This window comes from Notolepis coatsorum, assembly GCF_963971535.1.
Source record: "Notolepis coatsorum genome assembly, chromosome: 20".
Taxonomy (NCBI): domain Eukaryota; kingdom Metazoa; phylum Chordata; class Actinopteri; order Aulopiformes; family Paralepididae; genus Notolepis; species Notolepis coatsorum.
The window spans coordinates 43,292,242-43,314,734 of NC_140184.1; the positions used below are offsets into that span (position 1 = coordinate 43,292,242).

Consider the following 22,493-nt stretch of genomic DNA (forward strand, 5'->3'; position numbering starts at 1 on the left):
CGGACATGTCCGTGTTTCGAATCCAATGGTAGAGGGCCAACCACGGACATGTCCGTGGTAAGGTTGTTTTGGCTTTTATTCCATTTTAATAACCTACTCAATGTCCCCGAGCAGCACTGCAGATTTACCCCACTCTTGGAATTCTGAAAAGTGCATTACCGGCCAGATCCTCGTAGGGGCGCTGTCTCGATAATGCAGTGTTCCCTGTGGCAGAACGTTTTTTTTTTTTTTTTTTTTTTTTTACTTTTAATGGAGTTTACCGTTAGCTGGAATCTATACGTGTAGCCTGTAGCTTGGAATACCTTTTGCGACGCCGAATTCACTATGCGGTAAAGGAATATATCATCAGCCAATGGACATATCGATCTACCAGATGGCGATCGTTAACTGGGAAATCCTTTTGGGGATCCAACCGTCCCACGGTAAGATCTTTTTCACATAAATTACATGCTGATCAGGCCTTGTTATCATAGCCAACCAGGCGATCAGCGAATGTGGCTAACGCCGTCATTGGTAATCAATAATCAGAAACAACGTCCCCCGCCCCCCCCTTTCATGCATTCATGGTGGACCATGAATACCGACAATATGCATTTTGAGTTTTAGCTCTAGTTTCTGTAGTGCCGAAACGCTGTTCGATTTAATGTTATTAGCTTAGCGCCCTGTATCTCGCCTTCCAGGAAATATAGACCAAATCCCATATAACGCTTATATTCAAGACGCTATAAAATGAGAACGTATTGATGAAAAAATTATTTCTTTAAGCCATTTTGAAGGGACGGTTTATGGTTTCAATAGACCCATCTCAAACCCTGCCCTCTTTTCTTGATCCTCCAATCACAACTGTCGCTTACCTCGGACAAACTTTGTTTGTTTGTTTGTCCGAGGTAAGCGACAGTTGTGATTGGAGGATCAAGAAAAGAGGGCAGGGTTTGAGATAGGTCCATTGACAATGAGAATGGACAGATAGCAATACTATAAAGCAGGAGTCTCAAACTCTCGGCCCGCGGGCCAATTGCAGCCCGCGGGATGATATTTTGCGGCCCCCTACTGGACATCAAAGTGTAGTGTTAATGCGGCCCGTGCGCAACTGTTTGCCGAGTCGTTGCGCGAGAGTTGGACGTTTTATTTATTTTATCACTTGTAGGCTACCATAGCGCAGGCTCATGACAGCAACGTTATGTTAGTGACTTGGTTGAAACATGATTCCGGAGTGATATCAAGTAAAGTGGAAGCAAATGCATCCTCGCTACTGTATCTCTCTCCTCTGCGAGCAGTGCTCTGCATGTCCGGCTGCACTGCCACTGCCTGTGTCTGTGTACGGGTCTGGTCCAATCACATACGCGTCCCGTCAGCGTTTTTCACCCTCACCCAGTCTGCGAATCAGAGGCAGAGTAGAGAAGTAGGGCGGGTCTTCACGGACTGCATGTCGTCTCTCTCTTTCAGTTCAAGTCGGAGCAGAGTTTACAGCGCATCAACAGTAAACTCGCTCCCAGTTTTATCTCTGTGAGATAAATGTAGCTATTAGCCTATTTTCGCCAGCAGAAAAATATGGCATTTTCAAAGATGGTCAGTAAAAGAAAAGTCGACTGCAATTCAAAGGTGAATGGATGAATATGCGTTCATCCTGAGTCCCAGCCAGGGGCGTAGCTGGAGATTCTGGGCCCCATGAAAGAATCAATTTGTGGGCCCCCAATCTATTAAAAAATGTGGGGCCCCCAATCTATAAAAAAATGTGGGGCATTTATTTATTGATGAAAACGCATAATATGGTTTTTACCTATTTTTTTTTATAATACAGGCAATTATACTTTTGAGTCATCTACATTAACTTACTTTAGGATAATAATAAAACGATATTAATAAAAAGATAGTGTTCTCTGTGTTTTCTGGGGGGGATTATTACAGGCTAGCATGTGTCAATGATTAGCAACAACACTGATTTTGATGGATTTTAAAAAAAATTGTAAGGGTCCCGCGGCGCCTCCACCAATCACATGCAGCTCCCTTTGTGTGTGTGTGAGCAAGATGGAGAGAGAGAGAGAGAGAGAGATAGTTCTCCAACTTGTGTGAGTTGCAGTGATCTCCTGTTTGTTCCCCACCTAGGTTATCTAACTATTGCGCCGCTGCAACTAGAAACAATGGCCTGGCCTGCTTCTAAGTTCAGTGGCCTGACTGCATATTTTTTTTAGGAAATCATCTGGCAACCCCCACTTTGGGAACCACTGTTCTATATGACATGCCCCAGTGATGAGCAATCTCCAAGTATTAGGCCTATATGGACCTAGTATTTATATAATGTATTATATACACTTGTCCTAATATACTAACCTACACTGTAGCACTCAACACTTTGATGAACATTGTTACTCAGCTGATAGAGTTGTGCCCTTCCTGATGACTTGTCGTACAGACCTTGTAAGTCTAAAAGTGGATAAAAGCGTCAGCAAAATGACTAAATGTATTATAAGGAGGACCTAGTATTTGTATACTGTATTATGTGGACCTATGATTTATATAATGTATTATATGGACCCAGTATATATAGAATAGAATAGAAATACTTTTATTATCCTGAGGGAAATGTGACACTGCAAATCGCTCAACATTTAAACATTTAGACAGAACAGGTCACGAATAAGAATAACAAAACAAATCAAATCAAATTGCCTAAGATAAGAGTAGAATAAAATAGAATACAAATGGAATAAAATATACAGTAAATAAATACAGTAAAAATATACTGAGGTCTACAGTAGGTGTAATATTGCACAGTGCTGTTTCAAAACTAAGAGTCCAGGAAGATGGTAACTGTCCCTCTGTGCTCAGTGATGCAGTGAGGCACAGTGATGCATTGTATAGTCTGATGGCTGTTGGAATGAAGAACTTCCTGTGCCGTTCAGTGCTGCATTTAGGTAGTGTGAAGCACTGAACATGCTCCTCCTGTCAGCCCAGTCTGTGTATAGTGGGTGGTAGGCTTGGGCGGTATGACGGTATACCGGGGTATTTAGAAATACCGACGGTATTGAAAATCAATCACAGTTGGTTTTAAGTTTCTATTTCCACTGAAACTGAGTTTATACAGGGACGGCATTGGGTTTCGGTTTCCATTAGTGAAACAGAGTTAACTTTCGAGTTGGTTGAAGTGCGTGCACACACACACACAGCACGGCCAGCAGAGGGCAGGGGAGGCGGTCCGTATTTCCCCGCACAGAGCTGAGCATACACTAACCTGTATGCATTTCCTCTATCTCTGAGCAGCTGCTAAAGCTTAAGCAATAATAATATGTTACCATTGAACGATGAAGCGTCGAAGTTAACCACCGTCACTCCAGCCCACGATGAGCTCCCTGACCACAGATGGCTAACGTTTTGTCAAACAAGAGCTAAACTTGCACACACTGTCGCATTTGGACAATTAAAGGACTGGAGTCTGTTCGGATTTAAGCAAAACCCTCGCGCCACGAGTTGACTTGCCAGTGACTTCATCCAGCACAACGAGACTACGAGAGACGGAGGCACTTCTTTGGGAATGTAATATAAAAAGGGGTGAGTGAGTGTTGACATTTTTTAATCCTAATGCAACTGGCTCACGTTGATACGATGGTGCCGGACTGCCGGCCGGGCTAACTAGCTACCGTTAGCTCACGTCGATACCTGGATGGTGCCGGCAGGCGGCAGTGGCTACTAGAGCTGCCGCGATATTGATGTTTTCCTTACCGCACAAATTTGCAAAATATTTCCTACCGCCGCGGTTATTACCGCACACACGCAAAAAAAAAAAAAAAAAAAAAAAAGTTTGAATGCATTTTTTTTTTTTTAGTAGTAGTCAACTCTTTATAGCATATAGCCTGCCTCTAGTCTAAATGTCTATCTTTAGAGGATGACTTTGCAGCATGAATATTGTTTGGGATTCGGCAAGCACGCATTAGTTATTGAAAGTGAAACACGGATTCGAAGTTTCCCCTCTGGTCGTGCGCCGTTCACTCGGTGTCGCGGGCAGGGGTGGTTACCCCCCCGACCCTTTCTTATTATTATTACTATAAAGTTACTATATACGTTCAATAACATCAGCGTATTTACCGGACCATAGCAAGGCAAGCATTACTCAATTCATATCTCAGTTCCTTTCTTTGCTCAGAGCGTGCCGAGTTGTCCCATTCTGCGGTCTGTTAATAAAGTTTTCAATCAGACAAGTGTATAGAACGAAGGGCTTTTATTATAACATTCGTTGCAGACAGTAAAATCATTATGTCTCGTTTAGTACTCCTGAGGAGCGATGGTAGTCCACTCCGGCGGGGAGCTAAAGCTAACGTTATTAGCCGTATTGTGATGAGCTCTGATCAATGGCTGACATTCAGGACTTAAAAAACTGCTGGACGCCCCAACGTGTGACGCGTCTCTCTTCTGACCAATCAGTGGTCTGCATAGTTTCACGTAACTTTTCTGGTACCCAATAGGGTCGCTTGGAACCTCGATAGAGGAGTAGGGTATATCTGCAGAGCCGCAAGCCCAACGAGAGGAGGGTACTTTATTATTATTATTATTATAAAAAACAGCGGTGATGCGGTATTCAGCCTACTCTGCGTTGGCCGTGATGTAACAGCGATACCGCGGTAATGCGGTAATCGCGGCAGCTCTAGTGGCTACCTTCTATGATTTGTTTACCTCAAGGTTGAAGAAAGTGCACTTTCAGGTTGAAAGAACGGCCCTAATCTCAACGTGTTTCAATATAACTATAAGCAAGCGTTATGTATGGTGATAATAACGAGTATATTGTTAGCTGCCCCCACCCCCCCCCCGCTGATGAAAATGAAAGTCATACCATCATATACCGTATACCGGGGTATTAGGTCATCAAGGTATGACGTGTGAAAAAAATTATACCGCCCAGGCCTAGTGGGTGGGAGGGGTTTTCCCTGATGGCATGGAGCTTAGCAAGGCTCCTCCTCTCTGCCATCCTCGCTAGGGAGTCCAGCTCCACCCCAACCCTGCTACTGGCCTTCCTGACCAGCTTATCCAGCCTGTTTGTGTCCCCTGTTCTCAGTCCGCTGCCCCAGCAGGTCACAGCGTACAAGAAGGCGGCCGCCACCACCTACTCATAGAACATCCTCAACATCCTTGTACAGACATTGAAGGATCTCAGCCTTCTGAGGAAGTAGAGTCGGCTCTGGCCCTTCTTGTACAGTGCCTCTGCGTGTTTTGACCCGTTCAGTTTGTTGTCGATGTGCACACCGAGGTATTTGTACACCTCAACCATATACTGTATTATATGGACCTACTGTAGTATTTATATGATGTATTATATGGACCTAGTATTGGTATACTGTATTATATGGACGTATTATTTATATAATGTATTATATGGACCTAGTATTTATATACTGTATTTTATGGACCTAGTATGTATATTATGTATTATGAATTGAAAATGGGGGACCCTGATGTGAACAAGACAAAAGTCTTTCTCTGGTCTGCATCCCCTAAACAAGTGTGTATCGAGCTGTACTGTATTGTACCCATTCTGCAATCTGTTAATACAATTTTCAATCAATCAATCAATCAATAACCTTCTGTGAATGAGTTTACAAATCACGGACTTCAGAGTGAATAAGGAAGGACCGCATTGACTTTCTGCATTGTGACAATGTGGATTTCTATGGGAAAAGGCTTGTGCCGCATGTTGTGGATGTTGCAATACAGTATAGTCTAATGCTGGAAGTGGAATAAATTCACTTATGAATAAAGTGTGGAACGTAACTCAAGGAGCGCATCTTGAAAGGCGCGTTAATAAATTTGTTTATCTGGCTTACTGCCGCGGATTCAAGTCGGGCAATAACAAAGCGCAACATTAAAATAAGGACAGCTGTTTACAAGTGGATGTTTAACACTTTCCGTGCCGGCCGTGTTTTCGTTTTGACCGCCTTGAATGCCGCCACCCACTTCAATGATAGCGCTCTCATATTTGTGAACGCATAATGTCTTAAATGTGTCTAATCTGGCCGTCGCTTATCAATGACTTGTTTGCAGTCAACATTGATATATATATATATTTTTTTTTTATCGGTTCATTTCCATTTTATAGCATTTTGAAAATCGCTCGTTTTTTTGAAAGTTTCAGGAAAATATGTGACCCGCCGTGACCAAACCCGATTTGATCCGCAAAGGGGGAGGTGCTCTGAAATGAAGAAAATTTCTTGCTGTTCAGAAAATCCTAAAAATCGAAATCTTGATTTTTTTTACATATTTGAATTGTCATTAATGTGTTCCCTTATTTGCCCTTAGTTGCAAACTTAAATACAACTTGTAAATGAGGTAATTATTGTTATAATAGTTCCACAAATTTTCTTCCAAGTGAGGAGAAAAACTACACGCGCGGGCTTGGGCCTGTCCACAGGGGGCTTAATAGGTGTACTTAATAGGTGTTAACACACAGACGTCATTATTTAGCTCTCCTTTCTCAGAGAGATAATAACACACTATTAATACACTATCTTAATGTTATAAGTTATAAGCAACGTAACGCAGTGTCTAAAAAAAATATTAAAAAAAAGAGGCCTTGACGGCCGTTATAAAACGCGTGTTTTAACTTAATTAAAAACCATTAAAACACAGTTCGAATTTTATGAGCGAACGAATTTCGGTAGGGTGCATTTTTTCCAACCTAATGGCTAAAAGTAAATTAATTTAATACGGAAACGGAGTGATAAAAAATGGCTTTTTCATCGGAGCGAGAGATTATTATTATTGTGGGGGCCCTGATGTAAACTATTTTCTGCACTGGGGCGCGATGAGGCGCGCGTTAACCCTTTCACTGCCACACTACAGAAGCGCTTAGTAATGCTTCGCCTCAACTCCGTTTCTGGTCGAACTAGTGAGCGAATCTTTAATATTTTTTTTGATTCATATTCAGAGGTAATTCGTTGAGATATTTCTAATTGGTATTTATCAAAAATAAATATTAGAAATATGGTCAAACAACATTTCGAACCGCTGAGCGCTTCGTAACGTTCGCCTCAACGCCGTTTCTGGTCGAACTAATGAGCGAATCTTTAATATTTTTTTTGATTCGTATTCAGGGGTAATTCGTCGAGATATTTCTAATTGGTATTTATCAAAAATAAATATTAGAAATATGGTCAAAACAAACATGTATCCGTCTTTTTCGATGAAAAAATTTTTTTTTTCAATAAAAACTGGCGTGGTATCAAACAAACACTAATTTAAGTGGTTAAAATTCGAAAATATGTGTAATTTTTTACAGATATCTTGAGAATAGGCTATGAATGTTAAACATGGGTAAAAATTTTTTTTTTAAATAGTAAACAGTTAAAATTATATGGCTTTAAACATGATGTATCTTTCACTACCACACTACAGAAGGTTAACCTAGTTGTTGTGTCTTTCACTACCACACTACATGTATTTACATCTAAATGCTTCTGGAGAGGCCATCAGAACATTGAACATTGACTTTAGCATGTCTATTTTTATCTCGTGTTATTTTAAATGCTAATAAAATCTTGAAACTTGATTAAGTTTCTTGTTTATTATCAGGGTCCCTTTCACTACCACTACCAGTCACCAGACTCATTGTAATAACAAAGAGCCTCAGACTGGAAAGCTGCCAGGTGTTAATTGCCCTAGAGAGAGGGGGGCCATGGATTACAATGACTTCTGGGTAGTGTTGTAGTTGTTTCACTATTGTCACTGAATAGCCTGCTCGTCTCTTGAAGGCTATTATCTCTGAATACGTTTTGTGATAATCACCATGAATCATAGGAAGTAGCTTGCAAAGTATCCCACCAAAATGTTCAAGTGATGGCTTATTTTGAAGGTATGAATCTGTACTTTCATAATATGTAAAAAAAAAAAAAAAAAAAAAATGAAGATCCCTCAACATGACCCTGAAGTCCATACCTGGTCACATATAAAGATTCCGTTGAGAGAGAAAACAGTGTTTTTTTTCAATGTATATTTGGTTTATAAACTGATATATAGAGACAAGCTTTAAGAGGGTAATACCGTTATCATGGGATGATAGACGGTGGTGAACCAGCGGTTTCACAGGCACAGGCCGCGTTAGCAGAGTGTTTTGAATTCCGATCCAGGACACAAAGTTTCGGAGCAGCACAGGAGACAGAGGCAGAGCGCGATGGAGGTTTTGACAGTAATGAAACGTCTTGAAATGTGTGAAAGGTTATTAGCAGTTGTCATGACAGCGCATGACAACCAGAAGAGGGGCGGGCCGTCGTTGCTATGGCGAAGGTCCTATAAATCTAACAGTGTTTCCGGGTGTAAGCCAGACCAAGAGCGGCTAAGGGCAGACTACAATCTGACTAGAGACTCTCTCCTCTCATCACAGAGGGGGGGGGGGGGATGCCACATCATTATTAGCTTCGGCTACCACGAGGATGGTCTTGGCTAACGACCAGGCCTGACCACCATTGGACTGAATAGCAGAAGGACGATAGCAAGGACGATACAATTTGATAACATCTGATTATGAGGTTCTGTTTATTGAATAAACAACGCTCTTCCAAGAAAGGTATTACGCTGTGTCAAAGTGTCGAATTCTTACGAAGGTGGAGGATTATTATGGTTTGCGGATCGCACTAACGGGGAGAGATAAGGATTGTATCAGCCAGTATATGAGACGTCAGGACCATTAAAAGTACACAACGCAGAGGAATGGATGGAGAGAGGATAACACAAGAAGACGTGATACTGGCAAAATCGGTGGAATAAAGAATAATAATAAATTAGATGAACAAGAACTATAGTGTGGGTGGCAAACTGGCTTCGCCAGGTCACCCACACTAATAATAATAATAATAACAATTCCGCGCGGGGGAAATTGTGAAAGTGTGGGTGACGCCTGTGCACCGCCGGCCAACGGGAGAGGGTCTCTCGCGAGTCTCTATGACAAACGCTTCAAAGGATACAAAAAGGGGGCGCGGCCTAAGGATCGGGGGAGTGGTCAACATAGACAATTTGAAGATCGGACTTTTCCGAGTTTTAATTTTTTTTTGATTTTTCCGAGTTTTGGGAATTTTCCGACTTTTTGAACTTTTTCGGATTTTTGATGTTTCCGAGTTTTCCGAGTTTTTGGGTTTTCGGACTTTTCAGAGTTTTTGAACTTTTTCGGATTTTTGATGTTTCCGAGTTTTGGGATTTTTCCGAGTTTTTGAACTTTCGATTTTTCCGAGTTTTGGGATTTTTCCGAGTTTTTGAACTTTTTCGAATTTTTCGGATTTTAGATTTTTCCGAGTTTTCGGATTTTTCAGAGTTTTTGAAAGGGGGTGTGGCCTAAGGGGGCGTGGTCTAATGATCGGGGGAGTGGTCAACATCGACCAATGAAAGAGGATATCCCTACCGAGTACAATGGCACAATCCGCAAGTCTCTACGACAAACGGTTCAAGAGATACACTGAGGGGGTGTGGCCTAAGGGGGCGTGGTCTAAGGATCGGGGGAGTGGTCAACATCGACCAATGAAAGGGGGTGTGGCATAAGGGGGCGTGGTCTAATGATCGGGGGAGTGGTCAACATCGACCAATGAAAGAGGATATCCCTACCGAGTACAATGGCACAATCCGCAAGTCTCTACGACAAACGGTTCAAGAGATACACTGAGGGGGTGTGGCCTAAGGGGGCGTGGTCTAAGGATCGGGGGAGTGGTCAACATGGACCAATGAAAGGTGGTCAACATGGACCAATGAAAAATGAAAGAGGATATCCCTACTGAGTACAATGACACAACCCACAAGACAGAGGGCGCTGTCCAGCAATTCAGTACTGCAACACAGGCAAAGGGTTGTGTGCGATATTGTGGCATTCGTGCGATATTGTGGCACTCCTTCGGCGATCAGAACAGAAGGGTAAAAAAGATTGAGAAAAAATAGATTCCTAGGGTGGATTTGCATGGCGGTCAATGGAGAGGAGAACCTTCAAACAAATGGTCGTCAGTTGAGATAGAAATGTCCAATTCCATTTATTTTTCTTTTGTGAGCGGACTGACAGCCGTGTCATCGTTTTGATGCGTTTGTTTTATTTCTACGTCCAAAATTGAGATCACACTCGCAATTCACCCAAGGTAGGGGAAATAAGATTATTTCAGCTGCTACACTCTAAATTGCAATGCATTTCCAATGGGACCGAAATTTTACCGTTTAGAGTCGATTCGTAGCCAGACGGTGCGGTGAAACTTTACGAGTTCGGTGACCGCTGTTGCCATAGGCAAGCCGCTTGTTTTGATACCTTTCACGTGTATGGGGCGCGAACGCTCTGGCACGAGCGGTGTTTGCAAAATCGGTGGATATCGCACTCTAAATTGCAATGCATTTCCGAAATTTTACAGTTTAAAGTCGATTCGTAGACAGACGGTGCGGTGAAACTTTACGAGTTCGGAGACCGCTGTTGCCATAGGCAAGCCGCTCGTTTTGATACCTTTCACGTGTATGGGGCGCGAACGCTCTGGCACGAGCGGTGTTTGCAAAATCGGTGGATCTCGCACTCTAAATTGCAATGCATTTCCGAAGTTTTACCGTTTAAAGTCGATTCGTAGCCAGACGGTGCGGTGAAACTTTACGAGTTCGAAGACCGCTGTTGCCATAGGCAAGCCGCTCGTTTTGATACCTTTCACGTGTATGGGGCGCGAACGCTCTGGCACGAGCGGTGTTTGCAAAATCGGTGGATCTCGCACTCTAAATTGCAATGCATTTCCGAAATTTTACAGTTTAAAGTCGATTCGTAGCCAGACGGTGCGGTGAAACTTTACGAGTTCGGAGACCGCTGTTGCCATAGGCAAGCCGCTCGTTTTGATACCTTTCACGTGTATGGGGCGCGAACGCTCTGGCACGAGCGGTGTTTGCAAAATCGGTGGATCTCGCACTCTAAATTGCAATGCATTTCCGAAGTTTTACCGTTTAAAGTCGATTCGTAGCCAGACGGTGCGGTGAAACTTTACGAGTTCGAAGACCGCTGTTGCCATAGGCAAGCCGCTCGTTTTGATACCTTTCACGTGTATGGGGCGCGAACGCTCTGGCACGAGTGGTGTTGGCAAAATCGGTGGAATAAAGAATAATAAAAAAGAGTAACAAGAACAACAGTGTGGGTGGCAACCTGGCTTCGCCAGGTCACCCACACTAATAATAATAGTATATTAGTCATAATAATACATTTGATTATTATGAATTTTTCACAACTAATCCAGGGCTCAAACCTTTGTATGTGTGTATAAAGCTCACCTTGCTGTCAGTGTGTCTGTGTGGCTCAGTAGTAGCAGTCTGTTTCACTGTGGTCCTCCTGATAATGAACGGACTGGCCTCACCCAGAGGAATATCAGCAAAACCTGCAGGAGACAGAGAGAGAGGTGAAATAAATATTAAATATGTAACATGCAATTTTTTTTATTAAACTGATGAGCTGTGAAACTTGAATTAATAGTTTTTATTTTGTCGATCAGTCAAGTCTTTTCTCAGCACAATCTATGCTGTTCCTCATACAAGCTCTGGTTAGTTAGCCACAAACTAATGCTAAGTCAATGGGGTACAAGCTGAATGAAGCTCACTGAGCACACCAAGTACATTTCAGTGAGCTTCAGTCAGTTTGTAGACAGGAGCTTGACCACATTGACTTTGCATTGGCTTGTGGCTAACTAGCCAGAGCGAGTACGAGGAACAGCTAAGAAAGAACTCTACCGATCAATATCATTGTTGGCAAGTAGGAAATAGGGATAGGGATCCAAACATCAGAACTATCCCTTTAAATGCTTTGTTCTGGCAAATCTATTTCTAGGTAGGCCTGTCACGATAACAAATTTAGCTGGGCAATGAACTGTCCCAGAAATTATTGCAATAAGCGATATTATTTTTCCATTCCATATCCATTTTTCGTGGACGAAAAATACACCAGTATAGATATACATTTTCCCGACAAAACGCTACCTTCCACGACAAAATCCGTGCCTTGGTTATCCAGATACAGATTAATTATAGTCTCAGAATAACTAAGTGGCTGCGTGCGTATTTTACGTATATGGGCTAACATTTTTAGAATAAATTGAGAGCGGCTAAAATTGAGAGAATAAATGCGAAAATGGCTTTTAATTTAATTTGTTAGACCTTGTATTATTACATTATTGTTTTCTTGTTTTTTAAACGAGTGGCCTTTATTCAATAAATTGCCGCAACGAATGTGCACTTTAGGATTTATTTGTATTTAATAACTTTGCAGTGCAAAGCCTTTATAAATGTGTAATGGCCTGTTTCTGTTGTTATATGCACATTTAGTTTCAAGTTTCACATTTGTTCTTGCAAGTGTCAATAAACAGTGTTCAGTATAGCCTATTTGTCTGTGTTTCACTTTCAATAACGAATGCGTACTTGCCGAATCCCAAACAATATTTCTGCTGCAAAGTCGTCCTCTAAAGATAGACATTTAGACTAGATGCTATAGCAGGGATTAAAGCAAAAAAAAAATCTCCTGACTGAACTTTTTTTCAGGCCAAGTCATATTCTTATTTTAACCTCCACTGTATTTTTTTTAACACTTTAATCGCCGGACACGCCGTAACTCGTCATTGCCCGCCATGCTCATTCTGCCGAAGACGCCGTAACATGTCTTTGATATCAATATTTCAAAAATCTGTGATCGAAATCATATTTCTCCTCCGGGGACCTGAGATATACTGCTGAGCTCCACTCAACTCTCTAACGGTTCAAGAGCGCCATCTGGTGGCCGATCGGCAGATCGCCCAACAGGAAGAGACGCGCCAAACAGGAAGTGCTCACCCATATTTCGTCCGGGCACTCGCGACCGTTAGCAGGACTCCATCTCGACACACTGGATAATCAATCGCTCGCCCTAACTCAATAAACAACGTTATTTGGACGTATATAGTATTATACAACCTGGAAATGGTTCATCTACGGTTCCCAAACTTTTTTGGCCGTGCACCCCCTGTCACCTCCCGACCTAGCTCGCGAACCCCCCAATGGGTTTCTGTTAGAAAAAATTGTTGCTGGTCTCCGTGCACAGATTTAATTTTTTATTTTATCTCTTCCCACAGCGACTATGGATAGGGAATTTCTTTATTTAATTAAAATGTTCACGACAATACTCTGCCAGCATGTTTAATATCCATAATACTAAAGGTTTGACTAAGATTTGTATGACATTTTATTGTAAAAAAAATTTAAATAAAAAAAATGTCATGTCACGCACCACCTAGAGGGCGCTCGCGCACCACAAGGGGTGCGCGCACCACAGTTTGGGAACCACTGATCTAAATCAACATCCCATAATAGAAAACTGTCTACTCCAAGCTGATCGCCCAACGATAAGGGTAAGTTTCAGCGTTTATTATTACCGTGTTCGATATAAACTGCTCTGATGATCATATCACCCACACTAGATGAATCATCTAACGTTGCCCACGGAATTATAAACGACCCCCCGCCCATCCGGTCAACATCAGATGATAAGTAGTAACTTCTAGAACCACCTCCAGTTGAAATTTTTTATCTGGCACCGATCGCTATCAAACTGTATTTCATCATCAATATAATGCATTTGGGGGTATAAATCAAGTTCTGGAGAAAGGTGCAGAAAACGATAAAAACATACTTATACTTTAGACCGTATTTTAGTATGAATATGTGAATGAAAAAGTATAACGTTGCTACACCCTGAACAATAGATATAAGACATTGAATGGGCCATAATAATGTCAATTTAGCAATACAATTTAAAAAGTTATAGCCCTGCAAAGAAGGGGAACTTCTCCATAGACAAATAGAGATGGCGAGGGATGGTAAATTATGAATTTAACCATGGCGATCAAAGTGTTAATAGTGTTAGCGTTTTAAGGGAGCCTACTTGTAGAGCCTACTGTCCTGACTGTGACTATAGACCCTACTGTTGTGGTTGTTGTGCCAGGCAGGGAGGCTGTGTGCTGGAGAGCATGCATGCAAGTCTTGTGGCTAGCTTCTGATTGATGGCGAGCTAGCACCCTTTTCCCATTAATTTGAACCATGAACTAAACGACTTGTTATCATACAAACAAGGGACTAAACACGTTTAGCAATTATGCCACAACAACAGACAGTCTCCTCCCCACCGTTTGTATATATTTTTTACCACCCACCCACCCCCTCCTAATGTACAGTCTCCTCCTCATCATATGTATATATTTACTGTTAGGATCTCTGGGTAACAGTACTGTATATTTGCATATCGTATATGTGACAAATGTAACAGTACTATATACCTGTAAGTCATGTATTTCCCTCATGATGTCATGTATGTTGTGTATGTCATAAATGTCACTATGAATTGAAAATGGGGGACCCTGATGATGTAAACAAGACAAACATCTTTCTCTGGTCTGCATCCCCTTAACAATTGTGTGTATTGCTACTGGATTTACCAGATCCAGAGTGAATGAATTAATGAAAACTTTATTTAATACACAAGACCCTCTTCTTGGGACCAAGTAAGGTTTCGTCGATAATCCAATGTACAGTTACGCCCCCCCCCCCCCCCCCCCCCAACCCAACCTCCTCCAATGTACAGTTTCTTCATCAAATGTATATACTCTCTTTTTTAGGACTATTTTTGTATCACAAACAATACTGTATTTGTAAATCTGGTATGTCATAAATGTATAGATGTATTGTAGCAGTATTGTCTATCTGTATGTCATGTGTGTCATATATGTTTGATGAATTGAAAATGGGGGACCCTGATGTAAACTAGACGAAAGTATTTCTCTGGTCTGCATCCCCTTAACAATTGTGTGTGTATAATTTGTACCCATTCTGCAATATGTTAATAAAATGTTCAATCAATGGGTACAATACAGTACGGCTCAATACACACAATTGTTAAGGGGATGCCGTACCTGGCTAACTGAGGTAGCCGGATAATTTTCAGCATAGCTTGACTTAAGCCAGACCTTTCCGTCGGATTTTCTAAGTCGCTATGGCAACAGATCGAAAAGTTTGAACCTGCTCCGGAGCAGGGTTTAGTTCAGTTAGCTGGATGAACCATGGCCACACCCTCGCAAAGAAATGCCAGCTTGCTTCCTGAAATAATTATCACAGTCTAGATCCCATTATACCATTCTGAATTATGTTTTTGTGCTTCGTTTTCCTAGAGGGGGCTTTTGAAATGTAAAATAATAGACCTAAAATGCTGATACTAAATATACTTTGTCCTATATAATGCACGTCATAGTTATACGGATACGGCGCTCGCAACACAGTTATTTTAATAACGGACTAAACGGATCATTGCAAATGTGAATCCCGCGGGGATATTTTTAATTAATGAATCGGGCGTTTGGCTCTGATTAGTTTAATATTCTTTGCTGTGTATTTGCTTAACAGAGCGCCCGGATTGTGTTTCATTCAAGCATATTGTGCGGATTGTGGATATGAATTATGAGGAATCTGAATCTGTGGAGTGTTTAATTGTATCACTGTCACTGTGACAGTGTCACACGTTATTGTGATATTGTAACTGGGTTTAAAATATGAGGAGATGCGCTGTTTGATGGATTTGATGACGTGGCGTGACTTGATAGATTGAATGAGCCTTTGACGTTTTTGATGAATGAATTTGAGAAAATGCATTTATCTTTTCAAGCACTGTTATCTGATGAACATGAGGTGTCACTAGTACTATAAACCAAAGGGTAATCAATTCAATGCATGTATGGATTATGTCCGAAACAGATTAAAACCTGATTAATAGTGTAACTGCAAGCCTCCCTCCAAGCCTCTCTTTGGGAACCATGTATTTATATAGTACATAATACCTAAGCACATACAGTACAGATATCCTCATAATATAATTTGTATCAATTAGATATACTATTTGGGCTTGTTTGTATCCTTATTCTGAAAGAGTTGAACTAATTATTTTCGCTAGCAAGATCTCATTTGATTATTCATTCCATTAAGCCTACTGCCAGCAGCACATTTAAAGAAATATAATCTGATTGATTGGGGTAATGAGGGATTAAAAAATTTGCCTATAGATTATGCATTTAACTGGTCGGTGAGGCTATTGAGCCGTACTGTATTGTACCCATTCTGCAATCTGTTAATAAAGTTTTAAATCAATCAATCAATCAATGCCGTTAGAAAATCAGGATTTCTGCGATCGACACCTGCTGTCTTTTCAGCTGATGCGGCCGCGCGCAATTATCCTGAGTATCAAGTCTGGTTCGAATTAACGAGACTAAATCAGGGTTCGAGGAACAGGGAAAGCGCGGATTCAAACATCGGGTTAATTGAATCTGGATAATGGGACTTTTGATCGACTTAGTTGAACCAGGTACGGGGAACAGGGCCCAGAGAAAGACGTTTGTCTTGTTTACATCATCAGGGTCCCCCATTTTCAATTCATAGTGACATTTATCATTTATGACATTACACAACATTGACATCATGACATTTATGGCATAGGGACATACATGACATACTACAGGTATATAGTAATGTTACATTTGTGACATATATGATATGCAAATATACAGTAATGTTACCCATAGATCCTGACAGAGATTATATACATTATGATGGGGAGGAGACTGTACATTAGGAGGAGGGGGTGGTAGAAAAAAGATGCATACGGTGGGGAGGAGACTGTCTACACAGATACACCTGTGTGATGTTGCGACGGAGTTAAGCTAATAAAGGACACTCACAACCACAACAGGGGACTCACGTATTTTTGTACTGTGAAGTAACTGTTAACACGACAATGACAAATGTGTTGTTTCTGTTTTTCTTTTTGACATAGTTGCGGCACACGGAACAAGTTAACTCACCACTACAGCCCCCAGTAGCCTAGCCAGTCTCTTGAAACACCACTATCTTCAAACTTCCATTCCTCTCGAAACTTTCTTTTGTTGGGTGGTGCCGCTCATCCTTTTCGTCTGAGAAAACAGCTGTGGTTTTTCTTTTTAGTGGCCGGCTTACTCCTTCCATTTAACCGACGCTATTAAGCTAACGCTAGCTAATCGGTATAGCAGTGTTACAATGCAAGCAGCTACTAAGCAGGTGGTGGCTGTGACGTCGGTAAACAAGGAGAGTTGATGCGCGAGGCTGCAAAAAAGGCGACTGTCGTAAAACCAAAACACACCGCAGTTTTTTATTATTTTACATTACTATTTTGTTACCCTGCCATGTGGCGGATAGACCACGCAAATGTCACTCGCCCAATAGCCTCCAGCTGCAACCGCGGAGCGAGCAGTGTAATCCTGTCCCTCGAGTCGCTGAGTGACAATGACTGCTTGGTGCGGCCGCACCACGATAGAAAAAAATTCCCTTTTTCATGATATTTGGCGCCTCTGATTGGCTTCATTTTGTTTCAATCTGTATGCATCTACAAATCATATTATACCAAGGATGCCAATTCCGTCAGACTGCGAATCAAATTGACGGATCTCCCAATCAAATTGACGGAAATCCGTCTGGAGACGGAACACTTTAATGCCCGCTATAGGCTATACAGAATAGACTACTACAGAAATAAATGCATTTGAACTTTTTATTTTTTTGTGGTTACCGCGGGACACCTGGTCACCCTGACTGTGGCTTGCGTTTGTTTACTGTGGCTCGCGGATACGCATGGTGCTCACAGGAGCTCTCGTGCTGTACTCTGTAGCATGGGCCGCGGAACACATTTCGAATGGGGTAGGGCCAAGTTCACTGAAATTGATATAAAAGACCCTAGAATTGTCTGTATTCATCCTATATTTTTCCTGACGGTACAACCTGCTGTATAAAAGCAATAATACATGAGGGATGTCGTGAATATTGCCACGCTGTGATGTGACGCAAGCTTTGCTCTCGTGCCTGCATGCGGGCACATCACAGCCAACCTCTGTAGTAACGCCAGTGGCCCCGCCTCCCCACACGGAGACTAGAATGACTGACAAGAGATTCTGGTTCCCGCCTCATTAAAACAAACACGCAAATAGCAATTAATCGCGCCCGTCAAAATCATCGCATTCATTTTCATTATCGCGCGATAAATAGATTTATTGTTTATCGCGACAGGCCTATTTCTAGGTAAAATTAAGTTTGACTAATATTTCTTATGTCAACTACTATTCATGTAATTTTCACCCCCACATACCTCTCTGCACTAGCTCAGGAAGTCCCTCCGGCCTGAACTCATCTTCCTGTTCACTTCCTGGTTTGTGTGTGTTTGCCATGGCAGCGTTGGCTCTGATCCTCTTAGCCACGTTCTGCAGGGCCTCCTGGGCTTTAACCGGTGTGTTAGCAGAGCTGTCGCTGCCAATACCTCGTTTCCCTAGAAACAACCCCTGAGGGTGATCCCCGGGCGCTAACGGTGCAGTATTCTCATAGTCGTCATCGATGACAACTTCCTGTTGCCTAGAAGCAGACTTCCTGCTTGACCGGCGGCTATGAGCTCGTTTGTTAGCATTGCTAAACCGGCGGCTAGCATCGCTAACAACATTAGCCTCTCTGGCATTGCTATCGCTGTTAGCAGCGGTAGCCTGTTGGCTAGTGTTGATGTACTCCAGGCGTGTCGTCAGGGTGTCGTTGGTCTCTTCCAGCTTGTGGACGCGGACCATCAGGCTGCAGTATTTATCCAGGCTCTCATCTGCCTCCCTGCTCCTCTCCTCACATGCCTCGTTCACTTCATGCAGCTCCTTCCTGCTCTCCTCTAAGGTAGCCCTCAGGTCTTCCACCTCTCTGCTCTTCTCCCCCAGGGCGGTCTTCAGCTCCTCCATCTCCTTAGTTCTCCGCTCTGCCTCAGTCTTCAGCTGCTCCAGGTCAGAGGATGCCTTCTCGCTGCTCCCTCCAACTGTTGCAACAAGACACATTAAAAAACTCTGTATGGTTAGTAGGCTTGCCGTGGTAGTCGATGATACTGGTGTTACTCTGTGTTCAGGCATCCACTGAGTACATTACTTGCCCACCAACCCCAACCGGTGTATGTCTTTTTTTAAATGTTTTTTATATAATATATTTGGATTATTTTAGTAAATTTTCACATAGCGGTGATTAGATAAGATTCAAATGTATTGTCATTATGCAGCACAAGTACAGTACAGTATTGTCATTATACAGCACAATACAACAAAATTAAGTTTGGCATCCAACCAGAATCCACATTCAAATAAGAAACGTTAATTTGTAAAATACTGTGATGGAGTGGCTCCGTCACCGACTGTGGGCAGCACACACACGACATATTATTTGGAGCAGCTCCAACACGGCAGCTCCCTTCTGTTATTTCCAAGTACTTCAAAAATCCTTTACTGTAAGGGCGGCTAGGTGGCGCAGCAGACTAAGCGCTCGTCACCAACGCGAGAGACACTGGTATCGAATCCGGCTGTCAGCGTTGCCTCCGGCTTGGCCGGCTGTCATACTGTCTCAATTGGCAGTCAGCGGGAGGGAAGCCGGTGGGGTGGTATTCTGGTCGTTGTAAACAGCGACTCCTACAGGTCGGTCGGGGCGCCTGCACAGCGAGGGAGGGAGATGGTGAGGGTAGTGTGACCTCCCACACGTTACACCTCACCAATGAGAGTCCGCACTGGCAGGTGAAAATTTGCTGCTGGCTGTCCCCTATGTCGCGGAGGAAGCATCTGATTGATAGACTTCAGGGCTCCCTAGACCGACCAGTGGGGGGCACATGCGAGCAATGACCAGGAAGGGGAGGGGGGAATTGGCATAACGACTAAATTGGGATGGGAGAAAAACAGAAAAACAGGAGGAGAAAAAGTGAAGAAAGAATAATAAAAAAATAAAAAATAAATCCTTTACCGTTTCAGTAGCGCACAACCAAGGGTGTAAACATGTTATCACGCGTGTAAATCAGACAACATTATAAAATGAATGTGTGAACAGCACCTATTTTTAGGTCTCACTTTCACTTAGTTTTAACTTCACGTGAAGGAGAGAAAGAAGCAATGTGCTAAATAAGGCTGCAGCTACAGCAATGAACAAATAGAAGTGGATTCAGATGAAACCCTGCAGCAGTGAAAGCTCGACTGGAGGAGGCATGTTTGCACAATGCGCTAAATAAGGCTGCAGCTACATCCATCCGTCAATGAACACAGAAGTGACGGAAGGTACTACTGGACGTTGGTTTACTTTTTTAATTAGACATCAACTCTGTCTGTCCAACAAATGGATACTAATCATTGAAAATCAATTAAAAACAGATGTAGAAGGACAGACAGTGGACCAATGAACCTGCATAATGGTAAAGATTAAAGAAAGTGATCTACAGATATTGAGCTTAATTTTGTAAAATGTCCGGTATTGTCATGGTATACTCATGTTGTGATGAGTTTATTAGTCATGGTAAATTCCACATCACTGTGGCAACCCTAATCAATGTAGCTTGCTGCATTAGTCTGCTTAAAAGGTTGTGGTTGGTGATTTGATTAGCTACACCTTTCTTTCATAACAGGACCAAACAGGCCTGGCCATGGCTTTGTAATTTCTATCACTCAATTCCACACAAGAACTCCCCCGCAACATGTTTCTGTACTCATCGGGCAAAACATAATGTTTTCAAATGATCTACATCTACACTGTACAATTCCATCACGTGAAATCATGTTGCGTTACATACCATAGTGTTTCTTTAGGGTATCTAAACTGGAGATGTGTGGTGTGTGTCTCACCCTGGTGGTATTTAGGGGTGGGACGATGCATCGATCCAGATCGATATATCGATCTATTATCAATAATCAAATAGGATCGATGCCACGTAAAAAGATCGATTCATATTGCGATACTCTTATTTTGAAAATCCGGCGACGTCATCGCCCCGCGCCCAGTGTTGTGAAACTCAAACTCCGTTTAACATCAACAGCAGTAGCGTCTAGAGCGTCACTAGAGCAAGACTAGTGTGCCTATTCTGTGACCCAAAACATGTCCCTGCTGTTTTATTCCACAACGGGTCCAATGCATCTAACCTGCTTTGCAATCCTCGTCACTCCATTATGCCCACGTCGCGTTAAAGATCGAAGATAACGTTACTTTAGCGTGAGCTAACAAGCTAACCCAGAGCCATAGGGAGAGAGAAGTGGGGACTGGGAGGGTGCATTCTCGGGGATAGCCCCACTAACAGGATCTGGCCGGTACTGCACCTTGGGACTCCCAATATGCTTTTCCAGCCAAAATACAGCTCTGTGACAGTGAATAGTATATTAATATCGAGGAAAAAAATAAATGAACCAAAAACAGTGAACAGGAGGTCTATTTGTATTAAAAACAATAGATTGTTTTTCATTTAAATGTCTGGAAGAGCTCAAAAATAAAAATGTCATGATATTTCCATTGCCTTTTTTTTTGTTGATTTAAATGTTACTGATTGTATTAAATGGGCACATAATATCGTCTCATATCGATCGCAGGCACCTGAATCGAATCGTATCGTATCGTGGCAGACTGTGATATCGGATAATATCGTATCGTTGTCCAAAGAATCGATATCGTATCGTATCGTGATTAAACTGGTGATTCCCACCCCTAGTGGTATTAAATATGTTGGAATAGCAACTCCACACTATTATAGTATTATAGTATGTGTTTGTGTTTGTTTGAAGCTCACAGAAACATAATCTGAACTGCACACCAAGTACATTTCAGTGAGCTTCAGTCAGTTTGTAGACCGGAGCTTGACCACATTGACTTTGCATTGGCTTGTGGCTAACTAGCCAGAGCGAGTACGAGGAACAGCATTGATTTAGCTGATTTTTCTACCGATCAATACCGATCAATTCTAAAACTTTCCATACTCTGAGTCTAGGCCAGTGGTTCTCAAACCTTTTCATGTGAAGGACCTCCAAATGTATACATAATTGTCCCAAGGACAACCATTTCATAAGATTACGTCCCAGGGACCCACATCTGATAATATATTTGCTGTTAATCCAGAATTCCACAAATATCTATACCGTATAAGGAGAGTATAGAATAGTCACTCTTATACACTGTAATAACTTCTAGCGAAGAAAATATTGGTGCAATGAAACTATTCCCCATTTAGCTGGGGACCCCCTGGAACCCCACTTTGAGACCAGATACTCCAGGCACCACAGTGTGTGTGTGTACCTGAGCCATGTAGCTGTCTCTCCTTCTCTTCCGCCAACTGTTTACAAGACTTCATCCACAGGTTCATCTTACTGAGCGCTGAGTCTCTCTCCTTAGAAAGACGACTGACACGGGACGCCATCTCAGACACCTGGGGCGAGAGAGAGAGAGAGAAGCAGAAAAAAGTACAAAAAGGATACCTTTTAACACCATGCTTTTTGAAGGATTATAAAGAAAGAGAGAGAGAGAGAGAGAGAGCGAGAGATTAAAATTCTTTGTAGGGCTGTAAATTAATCGGTTTGGTCGTAGCCGACTTGACTTAGTTAGTAAATTCATACTTTTTCATTTGTTTATTTATATCCAGAAGAAATACAAGCACATTTCTGGTAAGCATTCAATTT

The 22,493-nt window shown here is 42.2% G+C and overlaps 1 protein-coding gene across 1 annotated transcript in view; it reads right to left on the bottom strand.

The window, feature by feature from the left end:
* cenpf (centromere protein F) overlaps positions 1 to 22,493 on the bottom strand; it is a 162,133-nt gene that overhangs the window by 5,286 nt on the left and 134,354 nt on the right. The window contains exons 33-35 of the mRNA XM_084337734.1: positions 22,114 to 22,243; positions 18,152 to 18,847; positions 11,248 to 11,351 (exon numbers count right to left, since the gene is read on the bottom strand). Coding sequence (XP_084193860.1) covers positions 11,248 to 11,351; positions 18,152 to 18,847; positions 22,114 to 22,243 — 930 coding nt within the window. The remainder of the gene's footprint in view (positions 1 to 11,247; positions 11,352 to 18,151; positions 18,848 to 22,113; positions 22,244 to 22,493) is intronic.